This window comes from Cynoglossus semilaevis, chromosome 10 (assembly GCF_000523025.1).
Source record: "Cynoglossus semilaevis isolate Cse_v1.0 chromosome 10, Cse_v1.0, whole genome shotgun sequence".
In the NCBI taxonomy this organism is placed as follows: Eukaryota; Metazoa; Chordata; class Actinopteri; order Pleuronectiformes; family Cynoglossidae; genus Cynoglossus; species Cynoglossus semilaevis.
Window position 1 is genome coordinate 1877217 of NC_024316.1, and position 15246 is coordinate 1892462.

The 15246-nt window shown below is 38.8% G+C and overlaps 3 protein-coding genes across 5 annotated transcripts in view; 1 reads left to right on the forward strand and 2 right to left on the reverse strand.

The window, feature by feature from the left end:
* The window catches only part of LOC103384526 (ER membrane protein complex subunit 3-like), a 629629-nt gene that overhangs the window by 412336 nt on the left and 202047 nt on the right, over positions 1–15246 (reverse strand). The gene's annotated exons all lie outside the window — the stretch shown is intronic.
* LOC103384494 (neurexophilin-4-like) lies at positions 53–5219 on the forward strand. The gene is made up of 2 exons (XM_008318031.3): positions 53–398; positions 3386–5219. The coding sequence occupies exons 1-2, from the start codon at positions 342–344 to the stop codon at positions 4226–4228; spliced, it is 900 nt and encodes a 299-aa protein (XP_008316253.1). The 5' UTR covers positions 53–341; the 3' UTR covers positions 4229–5219.
* ndufa4l2a (NDUFA4 mitochondrial complex associated like 2a) lies at positions 10745–14451 on the reverse strand. The gene is made up of 4 exons (XM_008318032.3): positions 14270–14451; positions 12844–12929; positions 11689–11749; positions 10745–11222 (listed from the first exon to the last, which is right to left on the reverse strand). The coding sequence occupies exons 1-4, from the start codon at positions 14312–14314 to the stop codon at positions 11166–11168; spliced, it is 249 nt and encodes an 82-aa protein (XP_008316254.1). The 5' UTR covers positions 14315–14451; the 3' UTR covers positions 10745–11165.

Here is a 15246-nt window from a genome sequence, read left to right on the forward strand (position 1 = left end):
AGGAATGAAGGCTCTGCTACAAATGGGGTGGTAGGAGGGGCCGCCCTAACAAGGATAGCTGCTAAACAGTTAAGAGAGAGAGAGAGAGAAAGAGAGAGAGAGAGAGCGAGAGAGAGAGTAAGAGGCGGTGGAGGGAGAGATCCTCTTATGCTGAAGGAGCACGGAGGAACAGTTAGACTCACTCCGTGTTTCTGGATTGTTCATGGTCATGTTCACTCTCCACTTATGATAAGAGTGCAGAACATTTGCCGCTCTTTAATTTGGACTAATTTGCAGGTCTTTGACTTCATCAGGTTTTTGGGTCTTCTCTGCATGTGAACTGTTGCTGTGGCTGCATTAAAATGAAGGTGCTGTGTTTGAACTTTGCCATCAGCTGTCTGTGGATTCTGCCTTCAGCGGTGAGTGACATCAGTCACCTGCTCTGATTCTCTGCTGCATTTATAAACAAAATGTTGATGGGGCCCTGCTGTAGTTAATAATCCTGCATTGCTTTGTACATAACAACATAAGGACATATTCCACACTTAATGCAGGATTTGAACCTTATTTGGGGTTTCAGTGAATACGTATCAAGCCACTTCAGCCTTGAATTTAAAACAGATTGTGCTTTTAGAGGACTAATAAGTTGAGATCAAGTACAGATTGACAGTATCATGCGATGTTATTTATTTAGTTTGGAAATTTAAGTCAAAATGACAGTAGTTAAAACTAAGAAGAGATGTTGGTATACAATATTTTGTCGCTCCTCCTAAATTGGTTGTTGTCGTTGTATATTAAATATTAGCAGTTGTAGCAGCAGAAGAGGCAAAAGTAAGGAAAAGAGAGAAATTGTGCTAGTTTTGAATACACAATGCACAGTCAAATAAGTTTTCTTCCACAATGACGACTGAACATGTTTGAAATATCATGACAAATGCAATGTAACATGATTCACAATTCCAGACATGAGAATTTGTCAGTTTAGATGCACTGGTCACAGAGAGGCCACAGTTGGCTTTCTTCATAAATAGTGATTTATGAAAACAAATGATGAAAAAGAAAAAAACATGATTGGTTTAATAAATATTTTCATAAGAAGCTCATGATTCACTGCACTTCCTGTATAATATTACCGGGCCAAAATCTTGCTGAGGATTGGTTTTTAACTCCTGAGCTTCACTCATTTTCTCTGTTAATGGTCTCTCCAGCCATTGGCAAAAAAAACGTTTGTGTCTTCAGTCTGTAATTACAGTTAGGGATTCCCAGTATTTCTGTACGGCAGGTGTTTTCTCACAGGTGATGCGCTTTATGCATCCACTCCTCTGCCGCTGCTCAGTTGCAGTCACTGTGCAGCATCTTGACACAGAGCCAATGACACAGCTGTCACACAGCAGGCTCTAATTAGAGAAGGTGAGAGCAGCCCGTGGTGGGTGATTTAGGCTTGTAACAATAGGCACAGCTGGCGCTCACTTTGTTCCTTGAGGAGGCAGAGATTGGCACACGGGGCTGAGGTAGTTAGAGGTGATGTGAAACCTACTTGTTGGGGAGAAATAATGATATCCCACCAAGGAGCTGTTTATTCAGAAATGTGAAAAGGAATAATTCTAAACCCTCCACCTGCCTGCGACGCATTATGATGAAACCTGAAATGCAATCCTAGACAACAAATGCAAAGAAACCTTTGGCTCGACTCAATATTTTAAAAAAAGGTTCTTCAAACTCTTTCTAAAGGAGTGTTGAAGTTGTTAAAGTTGAGGACCAGAATAGCTGTTCTAATATAATTTTTATATAATAAGATTAATTTCCACCCAAAACAACGGTTCTGAATGTCACTTAGACTAATATTCCACATATGAACTTGTTTGAATTTTTCCTTCTCCGTTATCATGTGTTGCACCAAAAATCTTGAACCCGATTTTCACTGCATCCATAAATCTTCAATGCTAACTTTCCCCTTTCTTGCCTGGCAACTATGTCTTTAACATTCTCTGTCCCCTTTGTCTCTGTCCATCTCCTCTGTTCTGCTCATTGTAATCCTGTACCACCTCTGCTTCTGCCAGATTAACTTCTTGTCTTTTAGACAGCTCCACTCTCTCCCAGTTATACATCATAGCAAGTGTCACAACCCACTCATAAGCATTTCATTTATTTCAGGGCTACATCTATATGGCCTGTGTAGGTGTCAAAAATTAACACTGTTTTCAATACTTTGGTTGCATTTCATTAAAACCAAATAATTTGAATATATATATAATTTAAAAAACGTTTCAGTATTTTTAAACTCGCACGGCTGTTTTGTTGATATAGCCTATTATAATAATAATATGCAAAGTTGCATCCAGGACGTATTATCTTGTATGATTTTGTGTTCTTAGGAGATGTAATTTATCTTTATTCACCATAAAATGAGAGAAAACAGGAGCTGAAAAAGAATAATGATGATGAATAAAACATGAACTGCTGCTCAAACAAGGTAATACAATGGTAAGATGTTCCAATAAAACCTGAATTTCTTTAGGGTAAAAAAAAGGAAAGTAAAAAATTGTCATGTAATAAATTTGAAGAGCATTTGTTTGAACAAACAGGCAGGAGAGATTAGATAGATGGATGGATGAATAGATGGATGGATGGATGGATGGATAGATTTACACTTTAACTTAGCTTATGTAATTCGCCATCATTAAGTGAATCCTGTGATACATACATACACTGTCAGTATGTGCTTCTATTTTTAGCATATTAATCAATTAGGCTTAAAAAAAACTGCTCAGTATCAAGGTTGAACTGCAGAGTTTGCCATGGGAGAAAGGGACATTGGAAGTTGTCCAAATTAAAATGTGCTCATGGAAATATGATTGTGACTTTCTGTCTGAGTGTGGGCACGTTGCTTCCTGTTGTCCTTGCCTGAAGGAGCCCGTCTGCAGTATTGATTACAGCCAATTTCAATTTGTTCCAATTTAATGGACCTGTCATGTCAACGCATAATTATTAGGATTGATTATCTGACTCTTTTGTAAAGAAGCTACAGTCAAACTGTCCTTCATTTGTGGACGTCGGGTTTTGATCTGAAGCGCTCTGGCTTTCTCTTTCTCATGTATGACCTGTCATTTCCACAGCACTAAAATTGATATGCCTCAAAAACCCTGGGGACGTAACTAAAGGTCCCTTTCAGTGACTTAGACTCTGGGTGAAGAACTTACGATGTGAAATACTAAAATTATATAAGCAGAAATATATTGATTTGAGTATCAAGTTTCACTTATACGAGAATCACAAACACAAAAGTAATGCCATTACTTAGATATAAAGAAGATATGGGTTTAAGTTGAGTAATTCAGCATTAGCTTCAGTATCAAAGTCAATGAACGCTGCCAAAGTACTTTAATTTATGTTTTGTCCTTCATAGGTTCAGGAAACAGCCAATCCCTTGGACTTTGACAGTCAGCAGTGGATGGAGGATGAGGGAGGAAGAGAGGGAGCAGTGGGAGCTGCATTGAAGGTTAAACACATCTCTAAGGATTTGCAAATCATCTCCACCAAACATAAAACTCCTGCTTATGGTTCACTTGGTCCATATGGTTGGCCACAAAATGTCTCCCAAGCCATGGAACAGTATCAGTATCGAGCTGCTTCCAAATCCAAATCTCCGGCAAAGACCTCACCAAAGGCCAAAAAAATCCTGGGTTGGGGTGATTTCTACTTCAATGTGAAGACACTGAAATTCAGCCTCCTGGTGACCGGTAAAATTGTAGACCACATCAATGGGACGTTTAGCGTCTACTTCAGGCACAACTCATCCCGTTTGGGAAACATATCCGTCAGCATCGTCCCGCCCTCCAAAGCTGTGGGATGGGAGGTTCTGTATCCTGCGTCTCAAAGTGTGCACCCCAAAAACTCCGTCTTGGTTTCTAATGTCACGCCTCATTTTCAGAGCCCCCCTCACTCCACCAGCTCCACCCATCCTGACCTGCAGAAGCAGCAGCAGGACCTGACGATGACCGAACTCAACTGCCGCATTGAATACCAGAGAACCAATCGATCCAAGAAGACCAAGCCCTGCATGTATAACCCGGGGGAGACCTGCTACTCAGAAAACACCCAGTCCCAGGCGGCCTGGATCTGTGCCAAACCTTTCAAAGTTATATGCATCTTCATCGTCTTCACTGGCACTGATTATAGGCTCGTGCAGAAAATCTGTCCAGACCACAACTTTCAGACGGAGAACCAGCAGCAGCAACACTTCGGATGACAAATTATGTCGGAAGTGGACACTGAAATATCAGCACTGACACGTCATACATCCAATCCTGACAATTTTGCTGCCATTAGCACACATGTAAAGTAAACAGTGTGATTTTACACATCATTTATTGGTCCATTCTCATTTCTCTTTGTTATCCCTGTTATTTACTTGTTAACTTTTGAACAGATCAAATGTAAAGAATGTATCCTTGTGAATTGGAATGTCATTCTGAACGTCAAGTGTTTTATGATCAGAGGTCCTTATTTGACTTAAACAACAGTCAACAAACATTGGAGTATTTTAGCGTTTGATTCGTTTAGCAGAACCGTGCTATTCTTGGAAATATATTTTATCCCCACCCACACGGAGCATTTTCCTGGAAAAATCTAGAGTAGTACATCCACCTCTGACCTGGGACAGGCCAACAGGAAGTACCAGGATATACTGCAGTTGACTTGGAGGGGAAATGGTGAATTGGTAGATACCCAGTGTGGACCACACTGCAATAACAAATGTTGTCTTTCATCATTTAATCATTTCACCAAAGGATGCAGTCAGTGAAACCATTTCATTCATGTAAGTCTTTTGGCAGAAAAAAGTGGGAGGAAGAAAAATGAATATTAAATCATTTTTCTGATGCTTTTCTGATCGTACATCACTGGAATATAATCATTGTGTATTCTGAAACTACAATCAGCCAGTGAAAAGCATTCTTATAAACTGATTGATTTTGTTCTTCTCTAAGGCTGTCAATTAACATGTTTGCTTCGTCAGCATGTCCATGTGGGCTCCATGTGTCAAAGGTTTGTTTAGGCTCCAAATTATAAATCAGGATGGCTAGACAATTTTGGTGGATAATAAACTGAAGGTTACAACAAGATAAATAAAAACCGTATGTTTAGACATACATGTTAAAATTGTCTGTATTCTTTGGAAACATGGACTGGGAACAGATTCACAGCAGCTATTATTAATAAAATAATTATTCTTCAAAGACTATTGTTTTACTGTTATCATTTTTTTCAGTTACACAAAGTTTGCAAATTCAAACAAATTCCTACACTTCTTTCCAGTCTGTTTAACCATGTATTAATTTCAGAGGCTCGACACACATGCTCCAACCTCCTGTGTCTGTGAGAACAATCTTGTTTGGCTACCAATAAAAGTTTGTCTTATTAAGAAAAGCATACGAGGCCACATATGTCACCTTAGCTCTGATAGAAATCTCTGCTTTGAGTTTGTACACTGTGTGTATGTCACCATGTTGTTTTGTCAGTTTTTGTCAGTCCATATGGATAAATATGACCGTATTTCTGTGATTGTTGTCATTAGAGAAGCGAGTGCGACTGTTTGTCCTAATGTTTGTTTCTTCAGAGGAGAATTGGAAGTAAATTTCAAGGCTTTGAAAACATAATGATTGCAATTTTGGATGATTACAGAAATGAAAAGTCCACATTAGTCCAATTCTGAAAATATACGTTATTAAAGTGATTTTGAACAGGGTTTCAAAGGAGAACAATAGAACTGGACGATCAGGAACTCCACAATTTTCCACCTTTAGAACCTTAGAGGATCCTTATAGATTTTAATTTAATTAAAGGTTGAGGTAAGTAAAGCTAATGATCTTACTAGAAACCTCAACCATAGCTCTCTCATTTTGAATATGTCGACTTCACTTCTTATAAGAAACTGGAAATGCAGTTTCTAGGTGAAATAAAGCAGTTCTTACCATTGGTGTTTTTCCACTAACTCTTGCTGCAGACCCACTTTCTCAGTGTGTTGATGCTTTGGACAAAACCTCCTGGACACATTGGGGTTAGGCAGGGAGTCCAGTGGTTGGACATGACAGGACAGCCTGGCTCAGGATGAACCAGAGACACAGATCTTTCTGCAGCTAGAGGATAAACAGTAAAGTAAAGAGGTTAGACCCGAATTTAAAGAAATCCAGCAAAAGCAGTAGTGATTTTAATATTAGTCACATTATGTTGGTTGAGCGTATTTTAGCATCATGTTTCAACTGAATTGTTAAGCTTTTAAAAACATTGTTCATTCATGTGTTGTGTGACCCCCCTCATTCATGTTGCAGTTTTTGCTGCAGTTTATGTTGTTGTTTATTAAACTTAACTTCTTAAAATTGAACATACACTTGTGTGTATGTGTACAACCATTTAAACCTGAGAAACTATAGTGAATACAGCTATCTGGATTTTTATATTTTTAATGCCAGGAGGTTCACAGAGTAGTCTACTGTGTCTATCAGTGTCTCACCTCACCCGCTGTTGGTACATCAAAGGTTTTAACAAGTTAGTCTCCAGCGATTAGACATTCAAAACAGTCAGAGGGACAGATGTCCTGTGTGTATGTGCTGTTAGTCTCTACTAAAGGCTGAGACTTCCAATAGAGAGGAGCACACCTGAGTGATCGCAGTGTTTTTTGCTGCTACTCTGCAATTCACAGTCACATTGGTTGTGTCCATGGTGATTTAGCTTTAGTAAGATTCTATTTATGTCCTCAAATGATACAACTGTAATACCTCCAATAGTTTATCACTTTTATATTTGCATTTATTTTTTGGCTTATCACAGGGCTGTATCTGGCCCTTAGTTTGAATGTATGCAACAGATATTACTACTTTCAGTGGATCTTCCCTCATTTATCATCCCAGTTTGCTCTGTCTGTTATTATGTTTGTCATGGAATTTTTGTTTAAATGTTGTGTATTGCATGTGGGATAAATCAAAAGTGCACGGTGGATTTTGAAACTGCAGCCTTTCTGTTCTCTCTGTCACAACTGTACTGCACTTGAAGCCCAAGAATCATGTCTAAATATCTAGCTACTTAACACTAAAACCATGACTATTCATCAAAAGAAAGTCTAGACCCTGATGCTCTATAGGACTGAACACATCAATGAACTTCAAAAATATACAGTATATCTTTAGCAGAGGCCGGATGTGTATTTTTCACCTGGGCCTTCAGTGGCTCCCTGTTTAAATAAACCCTCCTCCGTAATAACTTCATGGCATCAACATTATGCAGAACTGAATGTAACGATTCATCATAGATATTAAAGCAACAAACCCACGTAGCACAATTCAACCACAGCTGCAGCACATTACATATAATCATTACTACATAATAAAATAACAATATCATAAAAAAGAAACCAAATCAATTTTACTCACCGAAACTTCGGATTATTTGTATGAGCCGTTCAATTGCTCTCGTAAAACAGCTTTAAATTCGCTTTATTCTGAAAGTTTCCCATCGACAAAAACTGAAGACTTGTAGTTTGCTAGATTTGAGACCGTGTTCTTTGACCATCCAATCAAAGCACTTAAAACGCCAGCGTAATTGTACAGTTTCTAGAACGCTTTGGAGTGGAACATTTAAAAATCTGATTGGCTAAAGAAACATTTTGGTTGCCATTTATTCAGACAACACTTGCAATACTGTTTGAAGGTCTTAAGGCAGATTTCTTTGAACCTGGCGACGCATCAGACTGAAATACGATTGGATAAGAAGCATAAATATAAACGACCGGAAGCAGTGCGGTAAAAAAAAAAGAAGATATGAAACAAAGAGAACAGACTACAGTGTTTGGTATTAATTTATAGATATTTATAACAAATATCTTAAAAACTGATTTTGTATTTAATGTCCAGAATCACATTTTGACTATTATATGTCTATGCATGTTTGATGTTACATACAGGATGCTTAATTAGTCAGTGTGAGCAGCCTAACATAGCATCAGTTATCATGTAAAGATGCCCTTTTCACTGTGTACTAAGTTTTTTTGGATGCCCCATTTATTAAGGGTCATACTCACAGAGAATTAAGAACAGTTTTTAGCTTTTTGCATTTCGTAGTTAAGCGTTTCGGATGCTTAGTCCATTGCATTAGGAAGGTTAACAACATTTGGGTTATACAACATTGAAAGTTACTGTTGAAGCCCTTCTTTTGAACTCTACAGGAAGCCAGTCCAACTTCAAATTACTTCCTGTTGACGGTCCTGTCGCATACTGTAGCAGAGCTCCACCAGCGGGTGGAGCTATTCGCCAGGCCCTTCCTCACGCCAGGTTTCATTGACCACTGAAAACACAACGTCTCTGTTTCCTGCTCAGGTCCATTTTGCATTGCAATGCAGCTCTAAACGGAACTAAATATGTAGTAAAGTATGACATCGGCAAGATGTGACCTGTTACATACTGTATATAGTAATGGTATGTAGTGTAAACGTGTAAGTTCATTTTAGAAGTGACAATGCACTGCTTAATAAACTGTAAGAACAACAGTATTTTTGCAATACCTTTTTCAAATATGTTTTGATTTTATTGGACACACTGGTCACTATATTGAATGTATAAATGTATTTAATAAATATTGTATTTCATGCTTTTGATCCATTAAAATAAAACCTGAGTGAACACTTAGTAAAGTAAATAACACATGGAATGTTCAACATGAACCATGTTGCATATATCAAACGACGGTCAAATATCTGTTGGGATAATGCAGTCTAAGAGGTCTACTTCAGTACTGAAGCTTTTTGTCTCTAAATTAAAAAAAAAAACCCTCTTCAGTGACAGGCTTTGTGCCAAGCCCTAGGAAACTCACAGCAGCTGAAGGCACACTCAGGTTTAACCCAAAAAAGTTCACTAAGGATAACAAACACTTCCAAAGTAAGTCATGACATCTCCAGTTAAACTTTCCCTTTAAATGTGATCCGCACTGTAAGGAAAACATTTGGACTTAATTGTCCAATGAAATCTCTCTGTTGTGATTTGCACTGTTCCTGTTGGATTTGTGTTTACATTTACAGGAAGTTGAAGACTGCTCAGATTCTCTAAACACAGATTCGTGTCAAGCTGCTGGCATTTCCTCGGGTCATCTCTCATCTGTCAGCTTCAGGGATTGTTCCAGAAAAAGAAAAGCAAATCTGATCTCTGCAGGGACACAGATCTGACAGGAAGATAGCTGAGGCCAAACAAACCAGTCAGGACTCAGCTGCGTTTAAATGCACGTATATGTCTCCGTTTAATTTCACATGGCATAACATTATTATAAAAACAGTTTTGTGTGTGCGTGAGGAAAGTTGTTCTTTAAAAACCAGTGTGTCTTGGTTTGAAGCCTTCTTTCAGTGTTTCACTGTTGTACCGGCTAAGGCAGTTATTCCAAATGTGACACAGATTTTTTGGTGTTAGAAAACAAAGCACTCTGGGGAGACCATTAGGCAGTAGTTTTATCTTGTTACATGCTCAAGAATCCTTACAGATCTAATGCAATATAAAAGTCTTAGATTTTTTAAGGCAGAAATAAAAAGATGTTTTTGCAACACAAAGTTTCCAAAATGTATTCAACATTATCTGGTTTCTCTGCTTTTTTTAGTGGATGTGTGCTGTGGCGGTGTCTGCAAAATAAAAGAGAGTGGTCAGCAGAAGTAGGGTCTAAGGTCGGGGAAGCTCTCCTCTCTGTCCACAGAAAATAAACACAAGGACCCAAAAGCACACACTCACAGACACAGTCAGCATCACAACACAAATAAGAGTTCATCTGCTTCATCTCTGTGTCTGTTTCTCATGACCTGACAACTCCTTTGACACGGCGTGTTTGCCTCCATGTGTGCGTGTGAATCTTAGAACATTTAAAATTCCCTTAGGGAAATTATTTCATCCCAAAGTTTCCATCAGTGCAGGTCACTGGCCCTCATACTGTCATTACACAGATCCCTGTGAGTTTTTATAATCCTTCTTTGATTTAATCCCTCGACTGGAGTCCGTCCTAAAACATTGGTACTTTACGTTTATGAAATACTTCTTTGTCTGTTTTAACATGTTCTTATACTTTTCACCAGGGACTGGCCTCAGCAGTGCTTGTTTTGCAGTAGGAACACAGTGGCACCGGGATGTGGACTGGAGTGTGTATGTGTGTGTGAGTGCATGTGTGTGTGGACCTGTACTCTCTGCTGTCATGCGTCAATGACATGCTGGGGGACTGTTCTACATCCTACTGCCACTACTGCAGCTGATCAAAGACACAGAAAAACACAAAAGGCAGTCACAGCAGCAGTGCAGTGACAGCTGCAGTGTTGGCAGATGGATCTGTTTTCTTATAGTCACTGATTGTGTATTTTTATCTTGGGATGTGGAAAAAAAGACCTGTATCTGACTCAGTGGCAGGCAGGTGTTTGAGGAAAGTCACCTGCCATGTGTTCATGTATTATGTATGTTTGTGTGTGTGTGTGTGTGTGTGTGTGGGAGACGGACAGATAAAAAGCTCTGAAATCAAAGTCATGTGACCTAAACAGATTGTTTGTTTATAGTACACCTTTAAGAGCCGCGATTCTGTGATATTTTCCACTACTTACACAGAAGTTAAGCAAATGCTAATCTATCGCATTTGTGATAATTCTTGGGGTAGGGGTCGGGGGTGGGGGGGGGGTGGTACAGACAGTCTGGACAGATGGACTTGACAATCCATGTGCTGCAGCAGAGAGGGTTAAATAAATAATCACCTGTGCTGTATTGTTAAATCCACTTTTTATTATGGGTCTTAAAAGACCTGCACGGCATGCTCAGTCATTTTTTAGGTCTACTGTAATGCTCTAATATTTATACAAGCATCAACTACTGTAATTCATCTTTGACTGAAGGCTTCAGTCATACATTTTCACACCACGAACATTTTCTAGCTGAAGAAACCAAAGCACATACACAAACCTACGTACCTCACGTCATCTACTCTCTCTGTTTCAATAAACACATGTTAATTATGGATCTTTCTACATCAGTTTTTATATATTTTCCCACGGTGAGATATTCCGCTACATTAACAGAGTCACCAGGTTATTACGATCCACTCACTTCATCTTCCACCTGCAATACTGTGCACAGGGACAATAAACCTGGGACTGGATCTTTCCTGTCCTCCATGTTTGACATTTAATAGTCAGGTCCCTCCTTCTTCAGGCTTTGGTAGTCTGTGCTGACTGCAGCAAACTGTTAAGAACAAAGAGAAGAAAAAGATGAACGATGTGTATGTATTAAATATTTGTAATGACGATTGTATATTTTATAGACTTTTATGGACTGCATCACAGAATAAAAGTAGGATGTATTTATTCAGTTGCCGGCCTTTGATTGACCAACCAGCTTCACTGTCCAAACACTGTCACAAAATATTCTCAGAAATATTAGGCATCATCTGATCTAACGCTGTAGCCGACATCGTGAAGCAACAGTCGGCTAACAAAATAAGAATCAGGTCAGGTCTCTCTGCTGTGGTGCATTTTTGACCAAAAAGAGGAACTCTAAACCAACCATCGCCGACCTATCTATTCAAAGCTGTAAGAATACTTGAACCAAAAAAATGGTTCAGATTACATTTTGTCATGTTGTGATGAGATGTGTGTCATTCTGCCTGTACATACAGTATGTGAGTGTGTGTGTGAGTGTGTTACGTTACCTTGTACTGATATGTTGGTGGAAGCTTGGTCCAAGGCTCAGGGTCTTTGGCCCTGTTCCATCTAAGAACACAAACACAGACATGAAAGTTGCATCGTGTTTTTAGGCTGTTTTGTGGAACCTGATCCACGTGAATGAAGCTCCAATTTCAGCTCAGTAATATTTGATCCCGCAGTAGGAACATGCAGATTTTCCTCGATATAAAACAACAACAACAAAATAAATCAAAAACACAAAGTGAAGCCAAACAAAAGTTGGAGGTCTCTTCCAAACTAAGCGCACAGTGTGTGCTTCAAACCCGCCGTGCTCCCACTGGGACGCTCTGTCCAGTAATTTCATCATGTTTGTAAACAGCTGCCGTTGCGCACAAATGACAAGAAGACCCACAAAGAGATGAGAGGCTGCACCATCCTGAGAGCTTTTGTTAAAGACATGTAGCTGTGCACGCTGTTATTGAAGTATCAGTACGAATAGACCAACAGTTTGGATCGCAGCAGGAGGAGAGGATGTCTAAATAAAAGGAGGTCTGTGGGAGAAATGAAAGCAATCACAGCGCCATGTGGTCAGAAGCTCTCACGAAACAGCAAATTTCACCACATGCGCTGGATCATTAAAATATAACAGATAGATATAAGGGTTTCAGGGAGAAGACACTGTGACTTACAGAAAAAAGAAAGTTGGATTTTCATTAGGTAAACATGCATATTTCTTTACTGAATGTTTTTACTCTTTTCTTGAAAGTATATTCCAGGAATTCTTTAGCGGTGACAGCATGGACTATTTTTCACATCATAAACTGTTTCAAATCCTCTTTTAATGGAATGGAAATCGCTCTCTGCTACGGTGGAAATTTGCATTTTTTAATTTCTGACTGCAGCATTTACTCACAGAGCTGAAAGCAGGGACAAGAAAACAACTTTGACATTTTTTCTAAATTTACATAGATGTGAAAATTGGTGGTTCATTTTCTAGGTGGGACCTGTGTTGTAGTACTTGTAAAATTGTGGAAAAAGACGATGAGGCAATGACAATGTGGCAATGCCAAATTCAGTAGGAACAAACTGGGATGCATTAAACTCCCACGTCCAGATGGGCCAGATGAGGAAATGTATTTGTTGAATGACACAGATTCCATAGAAACATATGAGGTCCTTACACGACATAGGGTCCAGTGGCCAGTCGTAACAGATACAGAGCCGCTCCTCCTAAACCCACACCGATGAAGAGGAACTGGGGAATGAGCTGTTGTTAAAAGAAGAGAAAGAAAAGATCAAACTTTAACGATGTTCTGTTATTTATTATTGTGGTCCAGAGTGATACACATTATCTTTGACATTTGGTGTTTATAACCCAGCACTAGGGAGATCACGTTTCATTAACAGTTAGCGAGGAAGAGGAACATTTCAGGCACATGAAAGAAGATTCTTTGGGTGTCTCACACATTTTTCTGTCTGTCTCCCTTGGACCCCATGGTTTTCTGTCCCCCCGTAAGTCTTAATATTCTTAAAAGTACTTTGATTTCTGCAGGGATTTTGTGCATTTAGCACCTGTCTCACCCATTCTCTCTCTTTCTCTCTCCAGTCTAGCTACCTGTTTGTCCGTATGTTTGATATCAAACAGTTCCTGTAAGTGAAGAATCTCACAGGGATTTCCTCCCAGCGGTGTCTCTCCCCCTCTCCCTGTTAACTCTCCCTCTGTTACCAGTAAAGCTGGTTTTAAAAAGCAGCAGGTAATCCTGTTCCCTGTAGAGCATGCTTAAATCTGTTCAACTCCAACTACTTGCTTCCCAAACTCTTAGCTGCTTGTCAGTCTTAAGTTTTTGGTGGTTGGTAAAAGTCAAAGATGTTTTTAAAATCGTATACTTATTTTTAAAAAGCCAGCAAAGCCTTTTCTTTGAACATCAAAATATTACTTGCACAAGAACTCACATCTTTGGTCAACTACCAGCTGATGGCATTAAATCCCATGGAAACTGTCCATTCCTGTTCTGTATAAATGAAGTCAGTAGCAGCTTTGATTTTATGTAGAGAAGGAATTGTCTTCATATAGAGTTACTTCTTCCTAACCAGCACTCTCCCTTTGGAGGTTTGATCAAATGAAATTTGCACAACCATAGTTTTAAAAGTAACAAGTACATCTTATGTTCAGTTTACAATCGTAGCAAAATCCTGAAATGCTAAACAAGAGGCTGCACGTTTCCACATACTTAGTATGATTTGTGTACTTTCCATAATGTGTGTGCAGACAGGGAGATCTTAACTGATTCACATGCTGATTAAATGAACATAAACACAAGAAAACATTCACTCGGTGTGAGGAAACTCAGAAAATTAACCTGTGACAACAGAGGTTCTTCATTTGATCCTACATTTATATTATATTTATTATTTTAGTTAGAAGATAAATAACATCTAAATCAAAGAAAAAACAAACACATAGCAAGAAAATGACAGTGTGCATAAATGTATAATACTTTTTCAATATTTTTTGCTAATTATTTGCTTCTTTTCAATTGTCTTTCTGTTGTATCTATATTAAAAAATGAATTGAAATTAAACAGGAAATAAATAGACATTACTTACAGCAGGATTATTTTTTGCATGTCGTACAGTTGCTCGGAAAATCATGGCTCCAACTCAGAAGTTTGAATTCTACTGAGAAACTGTGCAGACTCAGTGTTTCAGGCCCCTGTTAAAACCCACAAACTGTGCAGAGCAGCACAAAGACAATATTTGGACCTGTTGCTCTGTGGATGTGGAGGGAGGAGGGAAGGAGGAGGAAGAGGAGGAGGAAGAGGTCATTTTGTCTGATTACAGCTAATGCTGCTTCCTGGTTGGAGTGATTGCACTGAGGAACAGTTGTTGGTAAAAACCCAGACTTGAATTTACAGGGAAATATTTCTTACCTGTGTGCCCAAAAAATAGTTTGGGGGATAAATGGCTGTATATTAAAGTGAAAGTCACTAGATGGCAGCATTGCAGCTGATTTAATTAATCTATTTTAATATTCAGGGGATTGTATGCAGGTACCAATTAATATCGGAATCGGAAATTAAGTATTTCCACAATATCAGCATATTGGATATCGACAAAACGTTAGAATTGGACATCCCTAATGTCTGGGCATTTAGTTTTACTTCCAGCAGAGCCTGTTAGGCCTATAGCATCAGATGAGTGGAAATACAAAGTGGAATTAAATCTATTATGTTTTCTATTTCTGGGAATCTTTTGTTTTCTCTGAAAACACAGAGATAAATTGTCTCCAATCTTGTGTCCTGGCAACAAAAGTCCACTCACCTTCCAAAAACAATAATGGAGGACAAACAGCGTGATTATGTCTCATTAGAACCAGCACAGAACATTATTGTAATCAGCAGTGATTCACTTTTTAGACAGATCATTAAAAGGAAGCTCATTAGTTATTGTTCCCTCTTCACAACAGGCATGTGAATCGTTTTAAATTGCAGCTAAGAGAGAAGGTCCTGGTTTTAGTCACAGGTACATCAGAAATGTCCAAAGTCTAGCTCCAGGGCATCTTATAACTAATATCTATGTACTCT